The sequence below is a fragment of the Rana temporaria genome, chromosome 2 (genome assembly GCF_905171775.1).
Source record: "Rana temporaria chromosome 2, aRanTem1.1, whole genome shotgun sequence".
Classification (NCBI taxonomy): domain Eukaryota; kingdom Metazoa; phylum Chordata; class Amphibia; order Anura; family Ranidae; genus Rana; species Rana temporaria.
In genome coordinates, this window is record NC_053490.1 from 402,281,849 (window position 1) to 402,298,033 (window position 16,185).

General features: G+C 42.8%; 1 protein-coding gene across 2 annotated transcripts in view; it reads left to right on the forward strand.

Moving 5' to 3' along the window:
* SRPX (sushi repeat containing protein X-linked) overlaps window positions 1-9,804 on the forward strand; it is a 138,807-nt gene extending 129,003 nt beyond the window's left edge. For both annotated transcript variants that reach the window (XM_040338122.1, XM_040338123.1), the window contains one exon: window positions 9,002-9,804. In XM_040338122.1, coding sequence (XP_040194056.1) covers window positions 9,002-9,182 — 181 coding nt within the window. In that variant the 3' untranslated portion in view covers window positions 9,183-9,804. The remainder of the gene's footprint in view (window positions 1-9,001) is intronic.
* The last annotated feature ends 6,381 nt before the right edge of the window (window positions 9,805-16,185 follow it).

Sequence of the window (16,185 nt, forward strand, 5' to 3'; positions counted from 1 at the left end):
CTATTAGGTCCCTTAAAGTAGGAGCTCTCCTATATACTATCTTCGGGATGCTCGGCAGGATCCCTTGTAGTTGCCTATCGGCTTGTAGTATCGGCCAGTGCGTTCTAAATATCTTTTCCAACTTTTTGTGCTGGACACTATAATTTAAGATAATGGGTAGCTCCATTCCTAGCCCTTTATTTTTGATCTTATCTTGTATCAAGGATTCCCTCGGTGTATCATATACTTTTGTGATTTGGGTTTGTATAAAGTCTTCATCATACCCCTTATTCACAAATCGCTTACCCAGCATGTTGGCTTGTTCTACAAAGACATTCACATCAGAGCAATTTCTCCGGATTCTTATCATTTGCCCTTTGGGGATATTAATCAACCAAGGGTCATGATGACAGCTGTCTGTAGGTATATAGCTGTTTCTTTCTACCGGTTTGAAGTATGTTTTAGTAGTTATTTTTTGAAGTTCCACATTAATTTCCAAATCCAGAAATTTGATCGATTTGTCGCTAATTTCATACGTGAGTTTGATATTCTTCTGGTTCACGTTCAATTTATCCAGGAATTGTGTAAGGGTGGACTCATCGCCTTTCCAGATGATGATACAATCATCAATGTACCTTCTGTACAAAACTAGGTGATGCGGCATATTTGCATAGATAGCCGTCTCTTCCCATTCGGACATATATACATTTGCGACACTTGGTGCGTACTTGGCGCCCATCCCTATTCCATTTAATTGTCGGTAATAGTCTGACTTATACCAGAAATAATTATGCTGGAGGCCATAGGCCAAGCATCTCAAAACAAACCGTTTCTGTTTCGAAATTAAAGTACCATACTTATTTAGTGCCCATTTGGTTGCCCCAATTGCTTCTTCATGATTAATTATAGTGTAGAGTGATGCCACGTCAGCTGTGGCTAACAAATATTTCTCTTCTTCATTTATCACTATATTATCAAGAATTTGAATAAGGTGCTTCGTGTCTCTTAAATAAGCCCTTGTTTGAGGAACTAAAGGCTGGATGAACTTGTCCACATACTCTCCCAGTCGGGAATTTATAGACTGTATCCCATTTATAATGGGTCTACCCGGTGGTCTGGTGGGATCCTTGTGGATCTTTGGTATCGTGTATATGATCGGGACCCTACAAGTTTCTGGAATGAGGTATTTTTCTTCTTTTTTATTTAGAATACCTCTTTCTCTTCCTCGATAAATAAGTTCCCAAAGTTCTTCCTTATATTCCCTTGTAGGGTTTCCCCTGAGCTTGATGTATGTATTCACGTCACTGAGCTGATTCTCCAGTTCTTCATAATAGTATTTCCTTGATAGTACTACTATGGCTCCCCCTTTGTCTGCCGGCCTGATAATAATTTGTTTGTTCTCTTCAAGTTCTTTTATCCCCTTATGAATTGCTTTCGGATCCGGCATTTTTTTAATTTTCAATTTATCCAAATCTCTAAGGACCATTTTATTAAAAACCTCTATATGCTGGTTATTCTTTACTTGGGGATTGAATAGAGATTTATTTCTTAATTGACTGTGTGTCACTCTTCCCAACATATTTCTTCCATCAGTTGCAATTTTTTGGGGTTGGTTTAACATATATTTTTTAATATTCAACCTCCTAGTGAATTTTTTAATATCTACGTAGGCATCAAATTTACTAAGGTTTCTTTTGGGGGCGAACTTGAGACCTTTATCAAGAGTCATGATCTCTGTTTGCGTTAGTTCAACCCCACTGATGTTATATATTCCTTGACCTATTGAACCTTCCTTCGTTTTGGCCTTGTGTCCCCCTCTGCATCCCCTCTTTCGTTTGGGCTTCTGGAGTGGGCTCCTTGCTCGTACCGAGGGGGTGTCCTCTCGTTCCTGCGTTGATCTAAAAAAGAGCGACTATCCTGTTCCTCTCTATAATTTGCCAATGGCTCATAATAGTTATGCGTCGGTATCGGACTTCTTCTGGAATCTTGTTGATAATAGTCCCGATGGGGAGGACCGCCCGATGGATAGGCTTGATATTGTCCTCCTTGGTATTGATAATGCTGCGGTGGATGATGGTCTCTTGGATCCCTTCGATCCTGATTATGGTAATTATAGTCCTGATGGTATCCATATGTGTAATTCCCCTGATTACTGGATTGATTTTGTGGTGGGTTTGATGGTTTCTGATTAGATTTATTTTTCCAGCCGGGTTTTTTAGGGGATTTAGTACGAGGTTTTTGGTTATTTTTATTATTCCTCCACCAGGGTTTTGGTGTTCTAGGGCCATTTGGTTCCTCCCTAAAAGGTCTGGGTGGATCATTAGCATATTCTCGTTGGGATCTTGCATATTCATCACCCCCATGTCTCGGTCGTTCAGGTGTTCTATATCTGTATTCCCTTGGAGGGGATATAACCCGAACCTCTCTATCTGGTGAGGAAGAGACAGACCCCATTTTCCCATCTTTGAGATTAAGTTGCCACTTGAATATCTGATGGGATCGGTAGTCATTCGTGTCCCTCATATATTTCCTCTTTTTGCGTTGTTTGATTTCAGCATCCTTCTGTTCCAAGACTTTATTAAGTTGATTGGTTAGAGTGGTAAATGAAGGAGTATCTTTGTATCCTTCTAAGGAAGTTTTGCAATCTGCTATTAATTTGGTGATATGCGTGATTTTACGTTGTTTTCTTTTTATCTTTTTATTAGAAACTGCAAAACTTCCAGACCTTTCTCATTGAAAAATTTGAACCATTCTTCAATGGAGTCTTTATCCAATAGCCCATCATTAATGGGAACATCCCATCTAAGCCTTCTAGGTACTATTCCTTCCTTGACATATTGTTCATGAGTAGTCAGGTCCCACCACACACTGACTTTTTTCTCCATGAGATGACCAAATTTTCTAAAATTAGTATCTAGGTCACATGTTTCTGCAGAATTCTTGGTAGTAAAAACATCTTTAAGGTCAACTGTACGATTTTCCATATAGTTAAATATATCCATGGTTGCTGCTAGTAGTGATAAATTAGTAAGTGCAAAATATGAAAAGAGTGGTACTACTGCGCTACCAAATAAACTAATATAAAGGAAAAATAATCAACAGAAATAATTAAATAATAAAAGCTGCGTATCAAAAAGGTGAACAAAACCAATTAATGAATATGTAAAAAGTGAAGATAGCGCTAATATCAACTAGTGCTGATTTAGTACAATATAGTGAGTGATAATCAATGTCTAATGAAAAGCAGTCTGAAGGAGACATCAGCTGAGTGGCCTGAGTGCTGCATATGGGATTAGTCGGTTAACCCATTATGAACTCACTGCTTTTTCATCATTATTCATTCATAAGTGTTGTTGTTTTCTAATTTATGTTTACACTATTCACTGAATTGAATATGATTATCACTCACTATATTGTACTAAATCAGCACTAGTTGATATTAGCGCTATCTTCACTTTTTACATATTCATTAATTGGTTTTGTTCACCTTTTTGATACGCAGCTTTTATTATTTAATTATTTCTGTTGATTATTTTTCCTTTATATTAGTTTATTTGGTAGCGCAGTAGTACCACTCTTTTCAGCATCCCCATAGAGCTCGTCTGCGGAAGGAAGCATGAAGTGCTCCAAAATCTCTGGTAGACGGCTGCGTTGACCCTGGACTTAAAGAGGGGGTTCACCCTATAAAAAAAAAAAATTCTAGCATTAAATTAAGTATAGTAGCGCGAGCTACAGTATGCCTTTATTTATTTTCTTAGCCCTGTACTCACTGTTTAATCCTATAGTGAAGATTCCGACTCCCCACAGGGAATGGGCGTTCCTATCCAGAGGGAAGATGATTGACGGCCGGCTCTGGCGCGTCACGCTTCTCCGGAAATAGCCGAAATAGGACTTGGCTCTTCACGGCGCCTGCGCATAGTCTGTGCGCAGGCGCCATATAGCGCCGTGAAGAGCCGAGACCTACTCTGGCTATCTTCGGGGAGCGTGACGTGCCATATCCGGCCGTCAATCATCTTCCCTCTGGATAGGAACGCCCATTCCCCGCGGGAGTCGGAATCTTCACTATAGGATTAAACAGTGAGTACGGGGCTAAAAGAATAAATAAAGGCATACTGTAGCTCACGCTACTATGCTTAATTTAATGCTAGAATGTTGGTAATGAGGGTGAACCACCGCTTTAATGAAGCACAGTGGACCAACACCAGCAGATGACATGGCTCCCCAAATCAACACAGACTGTGGAAACTTCACACTGGACTTCGAACATCTTACAGTGTGTACCTCTCCAATCTTTCTCCATACTCTGGGTCCTTGGTTTCCAAATGGGATGCAAAATTTGCCCATGTAAGACGCTTCTGACATTTGTTGTTCAGGAGTGGCTTGACAAGAGGAATACGACATTTGAAGCCATGTCCAGGATCCGTCTGTGTGGTGGCTCTTGATGCACCGACTCCAGCCTCAGGCCACTCCTTGTGAAAGTCCCCAACACTTTTGAATGGCCTTTTCCTGACAATTCTCTCCAGGCTGCGGTCATCCCTGCTGCTTGTGTACCTTTTTCTTCCACACTTTTACCATCCATATAACTTTCTATTAATGTGCTTTGATACAGCACTTTGGGAACATCCAACTTCTTTTGCAATTACCTTTTGAGGCTTTCCCTCCATAGTCAATGATGGTTTTCTGCACAACTGTCAGGTCAGCAGTCTTTCCCATGATTGTCATTCCTACTGAACCAGACTGAGAGACCATTTAAAGGAGTTGTAAAGAATTTTTTTTTCACCTTAATGCAATCTATGCATTAAGGTGAAAAAACATCTGATGATGCCGCTCCCCCCCCCCCCCGAGCCCCCATTTTACTTTCCTGACCCTTCGAAAGTCCTGCGCTCGGTCCCAAGATCCTTTTTGCCGCTCAGCCTGGCTGCTGATTGGCTAGAGCGGATGGATTGAGAGCAGCGCAGCCATTGGCTGGCGCTGCTGTCAATCGGATCCAGTGACACGGCGCGCCGAGGGGCGTGGCTGAGTGATACAGTGAGCGGCTATGGGCGCTCGCTGTATCACGGGAGCACGCCTGCAAGGACTCACCACCATGCGAGCTCTCTCGCATTACTGTGTTAAGTTCTTGCGGGGAGGACCAGAGACAGCCGCTGAGGGACCTGTCAGGTCACTTGTGGCCAGGTGACAAGTGCACCCCGTTGGGGTCAGGGATGCACCACAGGGTAGTGAACCCTATGGCCGACTGCCTCGATCAGAGAGGAAGCGTGAGCCCAAGATTCCCCAGGGCACAGAGTCTAAGACCCAGCTTTGTGTTCACCAGAGCCTCTGGTGGTGAGGATTGCCTTCGCTGCAGATGGATCCAGGTCGCAACCCCTGGGGTCCCCAAGGTCACGCTCCGCAGGAGGGGAAGCAGCAAGCAGGACAAGCGATAGTGATGGGTAAGCCGAGGTCAGGGCAACAGGCAGACAAGGGTAATTGAGGGACAGGCAAAATGTCAGGATCACAGGCAAACAGGAGAAGTCAGGGACGAGCCAAAAACGGTACACAGGAAGGTAATCGTAGCAAACTGCAGACATGAACTTAAGCTAACAACACGGTTGAACAGCAAAGCAGTGCAGTGGTTAATATAGGCTTCCTGGGATGGTCTAAGGTGGAGACATACAGGGAGGAAGGTGATAAAAGACAGCCAGAAAGAGGGTCAGGCCTCTAATGAACACATGGAAACAGGTAGGCTGCCAGACTTTATTGCATATCCATGACAGGACCCCAGAAGACGTGGATGGGGGCCACTCTGTGCAAAACGAACTGCACAGTGGAGGTAAGTATAACATGTTTGTTATTTTAAATATTTTTTTTTCCCTATAGTAACCCTTTAACCACTTGACCACTGGGCACGAAAACCCCCTTAATCACCAGACCAATTTTCAGCTTTCGGTGCTCTCACAATTTGAATGACAATTACTCAGTCATACAACATTGTACCCATCTGAAATTTTTGTCCTTTTTTTCACACAAATAGAGCTTTCTTTTGGTGGTATTTGATCACCTCTGCGGTTTTTATTTTTTGCGCTATAAAAGAAAAAAGACTGAAAATTCTGTAAAAATAAAAAAAAAATTCTAGTTTCTGTCATATTAGCAGGTTATTTCTCACACACATCATATGCATACTACAAATTACACCCCAAAACACATTCTGCTATTCCTCCCGAGTATGGCGATACCACATGTGTGAGACTTTTACACAGCGTGGCCACATACGGAGGCCCAACGTGCAGGGAGCACCATCAGGCGTTCTGGAGCACCCAGGCCAATTTTGACATTTCTCTCCTACATGTAAAAATCATCATTTATTTGCTAAAAAATTACATAGAACCCCAAAACATTATATATGTTTTTTTTTCAAATACCCTAGAGAATACAATGGCGGTTGTTGCAACTTTTTATCTTGCACGGTATTTTCGCAGCAATTTTTTGAACGCGTGTTTTTAAAAGAAAAACTGTTTTGTGCTTAAAAAAAAAAAACAGTAAAGTTAGCCCAATGTTTTTGCATAATATGAAAGATGAAGTTACGCCGAATAAATAGATACCCAACATGTCACCCTTCAAAATTGCACACGCTCGTGAAATTGCGCCAAACGTTGCTACTTAAAAATCCCCATAGGCGACGTATTGCAAGGTATTGGAGTATTGAGGGTATTGCGGAGTATTGGGGGGGTATTGCAGAGTATGGGGGGGTATTGCAGAGTATGGGGGGGTATTGCAGAATATGGGGTGGTATTGCAGAGTATGGGGTGGTATTGCAGAGTATGGGGGGGGGGTGGTATTGCAGAGTATGGGGGGGGTATTGCAGAGTATGGGGGGGGTATTGCAGAGTATGGGGGGGGTATTGCAGAGTATGGGGGGTATTGCAGAGTATGGGGGGGGTATTGCAGAGTATGGGGGGGGTATTGCAGAGTATGGGGGGGGGTATTGCAGAGTATGGGGTGGTATTGCAGAGTATGGGGGGGGGTATTGCAGAGTATGGGGGGGGGGGTATTGCAGAGTATGGGGGGGGGTATTGCAGAGTATGGGGGGGGTATTGCAGAGTATGGGGGGTATTGCAGAGTATTGCACTTTACTTTACTTTAGCGCTTATCATTTTTTTTTTATTGCAGAGTATTGCGCAGGGATGGCTGGATCTGTGACTGCAATTGTCACAGATCCAGCCCACAGTGCGGCGGCTGCTGCTGCCGCCCGATCCCCCCCCCCCCTCCCTCTCCTCTCACACTGTACCGAACGGTACAGAGAGGAGAGGGAGGAACCGGCGTCATTACATGACGCCGGTTTGTTTACAAGTGATCGCGCCGTCATTGGACGGCGCGATCACGTGGTAAGGAGCCGCTTCCATTGGCTCCTTACCGCGATCCGTGTTGCTGCGGGTCCCGTGGACCCAGCGAGCGCCGGTGATCGCGTGTGCGCGCCCGCTCGGGCGCGCAATTCTGACTCTCTGGGAGGACGTATATTGACGCCCTCCTAGAGTTAGGGAACCGCCTTGTAGCCGTATTTCGGCTATAGGGCGGTTACCAAGTAGTTAAAGGCTCAGGAACCCTTTGCAGGTGTTATGGCTTAATTAGCTGATTATAGTGGGACACTTTGAGCCTAGAATATTGCACCTTTTCACAATATTCAAATTTTCTGAGATTGTGGATTTGGGGTTTTAATGATCCATAAGCCATAATCATCACAATTATGACAAATCACAGCTGAACGATCTTGCTTTGCATGTAATGAGTCTATCTCATATATTAGTTTCACATTCTAATTTGCATTAGTGAAATACGTTTCACCTGTATATGATTTTGAAGCTCATCACTATTCTCCACCAGAGAATGTTTGGTGAAAGTCACATTTATTGCTTTATAAATTGACCTGAAAGATTTTCATGTCATATTCTGCACTCAGATCCTTCATATATTTTATATGTGTCATCTCTTTTCTGTAGATTCAATGAATAAAATTCCTGTGCTAATGTGTATACATATTATAAAGAATTAATCATAACATATAGTTCATATCATAGATACCGTATTTTTTGCACCATAAGACCGCACTCCCCCCCCAAAAAAATGGGGGGAAATGTCCCTGCGTCTTATGGAGCGAATATTGACCAGGCACTGCCCCCCCCCGCCGCTGCCACCACATCAGAATACCAGCGTTTGGCTTCTCTGTGAAGAAGAGAAGACAGAATGTGAGGCGCATCCTGGTAGGGGCATACCAAGGGGGAGCGGGGGAGGCGTTTTGCCCCTGGTGTCAAAACATGGGGGGTGTCAGTAGCATTGAACCCCCCCCCCGACGCTGTGGTCTGGTCCAGTCTGACTTCCTGCTCTTTCCCCCCAGAAGCTGCTCCTGTAAACTATGTCCCCAGTCCTCATTTCTAGCTGCTTCCTGGGTACATCTGAGGCTGAGAGCCAGCCAGAGGGGATTGTGGATTGTAATGGCAGTGTCCTCCGCTGCCTGAGGTGAGCTGTTGATAAGGGGGTGGGAGTTGTGAGCTGGCATGGCATACACTGCCCATCACCTGAGCTGTTGAGATAGAAGAGACCTAAGGGGTGTTTGTGTGTGTCCTACCACCCTGAGCTGATCTGGGAAGGAGGGGAGGTTGCTGTGTCTCATCCAACAAAAGAAGACATCCCAAAGGTACATAGAAAAAGAACCCAGGACAACCAAATAGTGTAAAACACTAATAAAATACTAATCCTTCACAAAGAAATATAAAGTGCTTATCACAAGAAAAACTCCGGTCCTGGGATACAATCCAAACATTTCCTAGTCAAAAAGAGTGTGGTGACTCAACAAGCGATGGCTCTTTCCTACGCGTTTCATCAAAACTGACGTCATCGGGTGTTGTGATTTATTCATCATAATATGTATACACATTAGTGTTGCAGTTTTTTTTAACGAATCTGTATATATAATTTGGGTCTAATTGGTATTACCAGCTGTTTTTTTTTGTAGATCCTTTTCCTCTTATTAATCAATTTTTTTGTAGATTGCTCCTACGGATCCCTGAAACCCGATATCAGATGGTGGTTTTGGATAAACATGGAGTAGACAAAGAACGCTACATCACGCCTATCAACAATTCCGATCTCTTCACACTCATTGATGGCTTCCCACTTCGAAAAGATGAGATGAAATTTCAAGCTGAAGTCGGCCACACATGCAACTGACACTTGCTGAACATTGAGTGAAGTCATGGTGCTGCATATAACATTTACCTGATGTACAGTTTTTCAAAAAATACATTTTTGTAATGTGGTTTCGCCTTAAATTACAAAGCTGCGGTCAGCGCTGAATTAAGCAGCCCTCAGGACATTGAGAAAAGTAGTAAGTCATTAATTACCACTCTTTGCTATTGCTTTCCTTAAAGTGTTTTTTAGCTGCTCTATTCATTTTAGGTACATGGATTTTTAATGTGCCTTCATTTCAGTAGCCATCTGCACAAATATAATATGGGTTATTACATGTAACCTTATTTAGCAAGAACATTTTTAACAAAATCGTGCCTTAATTTTATCACATCAAAATTCCTACATTAAAATGTATGTATCTTCTATTATATGATGTACATGAATCCTACCTATCCTTAATTACTGGCCAGTCTTGCAGCCTTGCCTATATAACAGATAAGTGATGCTACCTTATAATTGCTTTATGTACAGTTTCCGCAACAAAGACAAGCACGTTTTGTAACATTTTAATTACTTGTACAATTTGGGGAATTCTTGAGGATCCATTTTTATATAATATTAATAAAAAGCTTTTATTAATAAAATATTTTGTTGTATATTGTATTGTGAAAGATAATTATTTGATGTGCTTTATTAATGAATACAGTAATCGATTTAGTGTACCTCTTACACTCCTTGCTTTTGAAAGAGTTTTTTTTTGCAACAAATAGATGATTGTATTTGATTTACCATAAGTTATTTGTAATTAAAATTTTTACATACATCCAGTTCATTACCGTCTTTGTCATAATGTTATACAGCATATATTTGTGGTGCTGCTAAGGGCTACTTTTCAGAATTTTATTGAAAATTATTTTGAATGGAATATGGGAGCAGACACTGTAACCCCAGTTACAAACCCAGCAACCAGTGAAGTCCAACTTCCAATATGAAAATTGAGACTCACTAAGTTGCGATGTAAGCAACGATGTATCCTGACCTAGGCCAACAAGGCCCAGGCCTAGGGCAGCACTTTGCAGGGGGGGCAGCACAGAAAGAGTCAATGCCGGCTTGTGCTACACTGTAAGGCCTCGTACACACGATAGGATAGCCAGAGGACCACGGTCTGAAGGACTGTTTTCATCGGTCAAAACCGATCGTGTGTGGGCCCCATAGGTTATTTAACCTTTGGTTAAAAAAAAAAAGGAACTTGCTTTAAAATGTAACCGATGGACGCCTAACCAATAGGTCAAAACCGATCGTTAGTATGCAAAAGCATCAGTTAACAACCTGCGCATGCTCAGAATCAAGTCGACGCATGCTTGGAAGCATTGAACTTAGTTTTTTTAAGCACGTCGTTGTGTTTTACGTCACCGCGTTCTGACACAATGTTTTTTTTAACTGATGGTGTGTAGGCACGACGGACCATCAGTCAGCTTCATCGGTTAACCTATGACAACGGTCCTTCAGATCGTTCTCATCAGATGGACTGATCGTGTGTACGAGGCTTTAGTGTAACGCAAGCTGCTTCTAATTTTGACTGTCCTATCATTCTGGACCACAAACCTTCCTCACTGTGCTATATGTTTTCTGCTGTACCATTGGCATGGTTATATCTTCTTAGTCCTCTCCATAAAATTATCAGAAATTTGTGCTTGAAGTAGAACTATAGGCAACACTTTTTTATAGTCAAACAGGAAGTGAGATTTAAGTGAAATTAATGGAATCCATTGTCCCCCCCCCCCCCCCCCAGGCCCTAGGAAATAATCTCCCTACTCGAAAATTAGAAGTAGAACTATAGGCAACACTTTTTCTTTTAATTTTGGATAGAGGATAGAGTATTATAACCCCCTCAGTCAGTTTATTTTTTACCATCTCTGACCCATTGCAGAGATTTCCCTTCACTTCCTGCCCCATAGCCAAACAGGAAGTGAGAGGAAATATATGCAAATTAAAGGAATACAATTCTCCCCATCACCACAGGCCCTAAGAACTAGTGTCCCAATTGAAAATTTCAGGGTGGGTCTTAAACAGAAATAGGTGTGGCCTTTACAGGAAGGGTGGGTCATATTTAAATTAGGGGGTGCACGAGTTTAGTCAGGCCTAGGGCAGCACAAAACCTAAATACACTACTGGATGTAAGCATGAAACAGATGGCCCCCAGAGCTTGAATCTTATAAAACTAGCAGGCAATTGAGCTTCCGTACTTTTATCCTGACAGATTCTATATGTGTTGACTCAGTGTACCCGTATTTCAGTAGTAAAAGTTGTGGGCAGAATAAAGTCAGTTGAATGAATCAGTAGAATCTGTAGTTTCTTAGACCTGAAGAAACGGAGCTAAAGAAAAGTCAAGGCACTATCTCCAGCACAGGTGTAGATTTTCAAAACAGAGACTTATTTAAAGCAGTAATAAACCCAAAAGCAAACATTATATTGCAGCTTACCAATTCCTAAATGTGGTGGCTGCACTTGTTTCCTTCTTTATAGCTAGATTCAGGTAGGGGCGCGCAACGTTAGGCAGGCGTAGCGTATGGCATTTACACTACGCCGCCGTAAGTTAGATAGGCAAGTGCTGTATTCACAAAGTACTTGCCTCCTAAGTTACGGCGGCGTAGCGTAAATTGGCCGGAGTAAGCGCGCCTAATTCAAATGAGGATTTGGGGGGCGTGTTTTATGCATATTAACTGTGACCCGACGTGATTGACGTTTTTTACGAACGGCGCATGCGCCGTCCGTGTACATATCCCAGTGTGCATTGCGCCAAAGTACACCGCAAGGACGTATTGGTTTTGACGTGAACGTAAATTACGTCTAGCCCTATTCACGGACGACTTATGCAAACGACGTCAAATTTACAAATTTCGACGCGGGAACGACGGCCATACTTAACATTGACTAGGCCAGCTATTTGATGGAATAACTTTACGCCTGAAAACGCCTTACGTAAACGGCGTATCTTTACAAACAACTTCACAGGCAGCACCTTGGGGGATGAAGGTATCACAACAAGGAATGTGAGGTATCCTTCATTTAGCAAAACACAATCCTGTGCTGCGCTACAGCATATTTTGGAAATATTTGGGCTGCATAACATTCCTTTGGATCTTGTCCATATGATGGCGATGTTTCCCCCTGCATTATGGAAGCCGGGAGATGAGCTGAAAAAATGGGGACAGCTGTTTTTAAAAGTTGCTGTAGGGGCTCATGATATCTAACCAGAAAGCGGGTCAGAGAACTTATGCCCCTGCTCCCTCAAATAAAAAATAAAAAAAAATTACACTCACCTAGATGGATGCACGATCGATCCAATCCTGCATCTGACCCCTGCTGTCTCTACACCAAGAACTGAGCAATCAAAGACCGCTGATTGCTCAGTTCTTGGTCTTAACTTAGTCACTGCCTCTTTGCTCTGACCCTTCAGAGCTCACTGTAGCGCTGGGCTATGGAGGGGGTGGGAGGGGCCGGTTCAGCCTCTCAGCAGCTGAGAGGCTGAGCCAGCTGTCAGTCCAGGCATCTGGATGGATCCCAACATACATTTTTTGACAATGTTATAAAAGTGGTTGTAAAGCATTAATTTTCTTCTTTAAAATAACATGTTATACTTACCTGCTCTGTGCAGTGGTTTTGCAGAGAATAGCCCGGATCCTCCTCTTCTCGGGTTCCATGCTGGTGCTCCTGGCTCCTCCCTCCTGTCAGGTGCTCCCCACAGCAAGCAGCTTGCTATGGGAGCACCCGAGCCAAGCACTGCTCTGTGTGTCAATTCCCACACAGAACTGTGGTTTGGCACTGACCCCTCTGTCTCCTGGTTGGCTCACTGGTTGTGATTGACAGCAGCTAGAGTCAATGGCTCCTGCTGCTGCCAATTGTCAATTAGGAGGGTGAGTCCCCGGAGAGGCAAGGCTCTCGTGGACATCGCTAGATTGAGAGAATGGCTAAATTTGTTCTCCATGGTCCCACCACTATATGTCTCTTACTGTAGTCTGATGGACTAGGGACTATGGGATTTGTAGTGTGCATAGAGCATTGCATATGACAACATTTACCACGAACTGCTCATCCCAAACAAATTGAAGTGTTGGGTAAAATGAGAGGTTCAGAAGCTCACAGAGGGCATTACCAGTGTGCAAAAAAACACAGATTAAAAATGACTTAATGAAAGATAGATTACAGGCCTTTAAAGTGGTTATAAACCCTTAACAACCACTTTTTACTACAGTTAAGCCTATAAAAAGGCTTTTCTCTAGCTACCGTAAATATCTCCTAAACTTGCACAGTTTAGGAGATATCCCCTGTATTAGCATGTGCCGACATTGCCACATGCGCACTGAAGCAACGGCACGTGCCGTTACTGGTGGTTCCCGCACGCATGCGTGGGAGTGACGTCATCGAGGCTCCAGCCGATCACAGCGCCGGAGCCCTCGATACCCGGAAGTAACTTCAGGAGACATGTCGGCAAAAGTGGTGTTCCAGGACTGATGTGGGGGCTTTGATCTAAGGTAAGTATATCATAATGAGCTAGTATACTATGCTAAGCTATGCTAGTATGCGTGGATTTATGCCATTAATACCGACTTAAATGTGAGTTTTATGTGCTGTTTTAAATTAAATTTGATCGTTTTTACTGGATTATGCGATGTGTTTTGCTTCCCTATTGCTTTGATTGTTCCACTGCTGCATGAGCTGTATAGTGTTTCCAGCCTGACATCCCAGCCTGACATATATGGAAACTGCCTGACATGCATGGAAACTGGTGAGAGAGGAGAAGCAGGACACTGACGAGCTCGCTGCTCGTGGAGATAAGCCTCATATTTTATATTCCATGTGAGTGCATCTGAGTGTGTTATGTGCAAGACCCCCCCGGCTCTATCAATATTACACCATCCTGTTCTATGTTCCTTATATTTGCATGTACTGCCTTGGAATGTGAGAGCAATCTATACCATCAAGACCAGACCAAAGGGTTTTCCTATCAGGCTCTTTTTGCTTGAAGTAAGGTGAGCTGCTGGGACCACCAGAGGTGTGTGTGGAGATTTTTAAGGTGACGGCCTATCCTTTCTTCACCAGAGTTGGCTGTGGGGTCTCCCTTCGTTGAATATCTGTCCTCATTTTTTAACCATCAGACTTACCAGACTTTTGAAGACCTGGGGTTTCTTTCGTTTCTTGGACTTTTTTTTTTTTAGTTGCATATGTGTATCTTTTATATTAGTAGCTCCGTAAATTGCGTGGGCGCTCCGGCAAAATCCGCGGCGTAAGCGCGCGCAATTTAAATGATCCCGTAGGGGGCGGGAATCATTTAAATTAGGCGCGTTCCCGCGCCGAGCGTGGGGCGCATGCTCCGTCGGGAAACTTTCCCAACGTGCATTGCGGCAAATGACGTCGCAAGGACGTCATTTGCTTCAAAGTGAACGTTAATGGCGTCCAGCGCCATTCACGATTCACTTACGCAAACAACGTAAAATTTAAACCTTGCGACGCGGGAACGACGGGTATCCTTAGCATTGGCTGCCCCTGCTTTTAGCATGTGCAGCCTTACGCGAAACCCGATCTACGAGAATCTGGCCCTGTACAACTAAAAGCTGCAGTGGAGATCAAGGAGGGACGGTGCATATTCCAGCAAGGCTATGCTAACAGTTTAAAGTCCTAAACATGACTCATTTGCTGTGAATTAAAGTCTCCTACATCTGCGGGGCTCCAGCTACTACAACTAACTTTCCACCCCCTCATCACTTAAAGTGGTACATAGCTATGGTTATTAGTCACATACATTGGCAGCAAAACACACTGCTTTGCAAATTATCATCCTAAAAGGAAAAATATAGTGTTAGCGTGGTTAATATTTTACTGTTTAACGTTATTTTAGTTGTGACCTTCACATCCTTACATGCCTACTCTTCTATTTCTTTGCTATGTATTAAATATAGTGATTTTTATATTAGTCGCTATATTTTAGCTTAATCACTCAGCCTCCCTGCCTAAGTATTACCAAGGCAAAATATTAAACACATAAGAATTTATTTTTAGTAGGTATGAAACCCATAGATATGCATTGTGAGAAGGAGAGGTGTATGTAGTTAATATGGTTTCCCCATGTACATATAATAATGACACTAACACACTAATGCACAGCACTGGGACTATTTATACTGAGCTGATCATTTTTATAAGTTTCTCTACATAAATTAAAGTGGTTGTAGAGTTACACCTACAGGTAAGCCTAGATTAAGGCTTACCTGTAGGTGTTTGCAATATCTCCTAAACCTACACGGTTTAGGAGATGTTTGCCAAAAGGAATACACCGTTGTTTATGGCGCATGCGTGCCATAGACAACGGCGCAGGCGCACTGAGAATGCCGGAGTAACCTTCCGGAGAGATGTATGCGGGGGCTTTAATCTAAGGTAATTCATAATGAGCTAGTATGCATTTATTTTTTTATTTTATTTTTGGGTTTCCAACCACTTTAAAAACTCCTTTATATCCAGAATCACTGAGCAGAAAATGAACATGTTACCTAGGGCCCCATACACACTATTAGATTTTCTGCAAATTTTTGTCTTCAGATTTACCAAAACCATATAATATGAGCTCAAACCTTAAAGTGGATGTAAATCCTCCATACACTCAGTAAAGTGAACAGCCTCAGATGATACACATAGATTAACCAAATCTCCCTACATAGGTGTTATATGTATATCTGCTGTCTTCACATTTATATACTGTTTAGAAAGTTGAGATCGTGTTAGGAGATTTTCTCTTCCTGGTTAACACAGAGTGTGATGTCTGGGCATACAACCAAAATAGATAACATTGCTGATTGGAGGAAAGGCACACACCCCCTCTCATCATAGGCAGAGACTCTCAGAGCTGGTTTGTAATAGGAGCTGCTCTCTGCTAATCAAATTTAGCAACCTCCTCCTACAAAAGATTCAGGCTGCTTTTGTCTAAAAAGTCTAAAAATATGTCAGGAGTTTTCAGGCTGATAACAGAGGAACCGGTCAGAAGAGA